A 2,904-nucleotide genomic window follows, 5' to 3' on the forward strand; every position below is an offset into this window, starting at 1 on the left:
TATACACACACACACACACACATATTTTTATGGGTCTCTGCCAATACAGCTCACTTGTGTACTCTAGCAAGGCATAGATTTGTCTGTTACATACCCTGCAAGTAGAAGTGATAATGATTATACTGATAATAATGTTTTTTAAAAAGAATTAATGTGTTTCTGTTTTGAGAATGCTTAGTGCTTTTTACAGCGAAGGTTACATGAACCTACACACACTAATTCATGAATAGTAAAAAATGTGAGGCATGCTGTCAAAATGTCAAAAATTAGTTACTCCTCACCATCCAAGAATGCGAATATCTGAACAAACATGGTGGGTGCCAGAGAATGATAATTGCAATACCTGTAATGGGAGGATGGACAATCTGGGCTCTTTTGTGTGGGTTTGTTTTGTGTGTGCAAATTTTAACCCTGACTTCCTTCTAAGTCCTACTTGACAAAATTTTGTTGATAGCGCCACCACGTAACTGTCCTTACCCTGGCCTAAATTTTATCCTCAAATTTCTTTCTCTGACCCGTCGGTTATCTTGATCTGTGTTGTTCAGACATTCCACATGATATAATAGTGTCAGTGATGCTGTAACGTTCTCAGTTTTTGTGACCTCAAACCGCCGGGTCCTGTATGCAACCCAGACAGGACCAGAGCAGCCTGGTTCTTCTCTTCTCTCTTGATAATCTTAATAAATAGGTCATGAAATGTACGAAAGTATGTAGGTCACGTGATGTAGTGATTTATCCCTTCAGAGGTCGTTACACTTTGGCTCTTTTGTATCAAGCGACATTGCCTTTAGTGGATGCACCCTTTTCACCGAGTTACAGTTACAGGGTTGGTTTGTTGGCGGGTACTATTGTGTGGTTTGCTTCTTCTTTCCCATCAAACATCTATCGTCCTCATATCTCCCCCTCCTTTTTTGTGTTTGTTACTCCCTTGTTGTAACACCTCTAATCTTCGGCGCTTAAATGACCTTATTGTGTTGCAAGTGCCATAAAACACTTACTAAAACTAAAACTTTGTGGATGCACCCTTTTCACCGAGTTACAGTGACAGCTGGGTCACTGATTTGCAGCGGCATCAGGTTTCCAGCCAAAAGTTCTTTTATTGTTAATGAAAGGACAAAATGGGCGGGCAAAAATTCAGAACATTTTGTAGAAACAAACAAAACATGCCTCAAACAATTATGATTGGTCTGCCTTGTGAAAGGAGATTATTAAGTGAGAAAAGAACAAAAAGACATAGTAATCCTCGGCTTTCTCTGTTAGCCATTTATTCAACGAACAATCTGGACTAACATTCTATATGTTATTATAATCTTTTATTTGAACTGTGTGAGAAGGGCCGGCAAGCTGATAAAACTGATCAATGTCCGTGAGGATACTGTTGCTTTTCAACCCAACCTCACCCCCTGAATTTATGACTTGTAAGGAGTCAAAGCGCCCTCCTACCATCTGCCCCACGACTTTTACTCATGTTCTCTCCTACCTATTGACAGACAGCCCACAGTGGTATTGGATCTTGCCTGTTGGGCTCTTGTGAAGAGAGGGGGGGGGGGCATTGAGTTGCAATTCCCCTAGATGATGTAAGTTGTGTTGATGACATAGCTTAGAACATTAAGAATTAGGCCTATTGTGACATCTTCTGTTTCTGTTTGTGGGTGGTTGGCGGATGCTCTAGTGTGGTTTGCTCCTTCTTTCCTATCAAACATCTATTGTCCTTATCCCTCCTCCTTTTTTTGTTTGCTACTCTCTTGTAACAGCTCTATTCTTTGGCACTTGTATGACCTTTATTGTGTTGCAAGTGCCATAAAATGCTAACTGAAACAATTCTCAACCACACTCTCTTACCTCTTGATAGACAACACAATGGTATTGGTCTTGCCTGTTGGGCTCTTGTGAAAGGGGCAACATTGAGTTCCAAACCCCTTAGATGATCTAAGTTGTGTTGATGACATTACATAAAACATGAAAAATTAGGCCTATTGTAAATGTGATAAGTTTTAAATTTGTTGGACCATTGTGTGTAATCGTCATGGTTTGTTTCTGTTCCCCCACAGATGCTGATCCGCCTGTACGGAGGACGCAAACCTCTCCTCATGAGTTACCAGGCCTCTCTGCCCAAGCTGCCTGTCCCCGGACTCAGGGAATCTGTCAACAACGTGAGTTTGTTGCTGTTGCTGGTTTTTTTGTTCCTTGATTTTGTTTTCATACTGGTAGTAAAGTTTTAGTGTCATTTTGAAGCTGCCATTAAGCCAGTGGTTGCAATCGAATTGTAGATCTCTACTGCTTTTTAAAATGAGGTATGAGATTATGACAGATCAAATTCAGTGTCAATCTTTTCTATATCTAGCCTTTGTCATGTAAGATGAGGTTTTCTTCAGACCCTCAATCGCCCTCTCCTCGAAAGCACTATGTCACCGTCGTCCAAATGTAACGTTGATATTTTTTATCAGCTTATGAAATTCCCCATATACATCCTGTTAACTGATTTCGCTTGTTTTGGGTAGCTAAGAAAACAGTACTATTTTTTCCACCGTGTCTCACTGTCTCTTAATGTACACACCTGATTTCTGCTTCCAACACAAGTTTCCTCACGTTATCTCCCTTTATCTTTTCTCTGTCTCCCCACTCACGTGTCCAGTACCTTCACTCGATCCACCACCTCATGTCTGACGAGCGCTACGAGGAGATGAAGAAACTGTCTGAGGAGTTCTGCTCGGGCGTGGGCCACCGGCTACAGCGGTACCTCATCCTCAAGTCTTGGTGGGCCACCAATTATGTGAGTACTGGGAGACTGTTATCTCGTTTTGTTGTTGTTGTTGTGTGTGTGTGTGTGTGTGTGTGTGTGTGTGTGAGTGAGAGTGAGTGAGACAGTGAGAGAGAGAGAGTTCTACTCGGGCCTGGTTCACT

At 41.7% G+C, this 2,904-nt stretch overlaps 1 protein-coding gene across 1 annotated transcript in view; it reads left to right on the forward strand.

Annotated features, from left to right (window-relative positions):
• Positions 1-2,904, forward strand: part of LOC101858816 (carnitine O-palmitoyltransferase 1, liver isoform) — a gene marked incomplete in the record, with an annotated part of 81,664 nt that overhangs the window by 35,107 nt on the left and 43,653 nt on the right. The window contains 2 exon segments of the mRNA XM_013080141.2: positions 2,052-2,153; positions 2,636-2,773. Of these exon segments, the coding sequence (XP_012935595.1) occupies positions 2,052-2,153; positions 2,636-2,773 (240 nt within the window).

The sequence above is a fragment of the Aplysia californica genome, unplaced genomic scaffold (genome assembly GCF_000002075.1).
Source record: "Aplysia californica isolate F4 #8 unplaced genomic scaffold, AplCal3.0 scaffold00005, whole genome shotgun sequence".
Taxonomy (NCBI): domain Eukaryota; kingdom Metazoa; phylum Mollusca; class Gastropoda; order Aplysiida; family Aplysiidae; genus Aplysia; species Aplysia californica.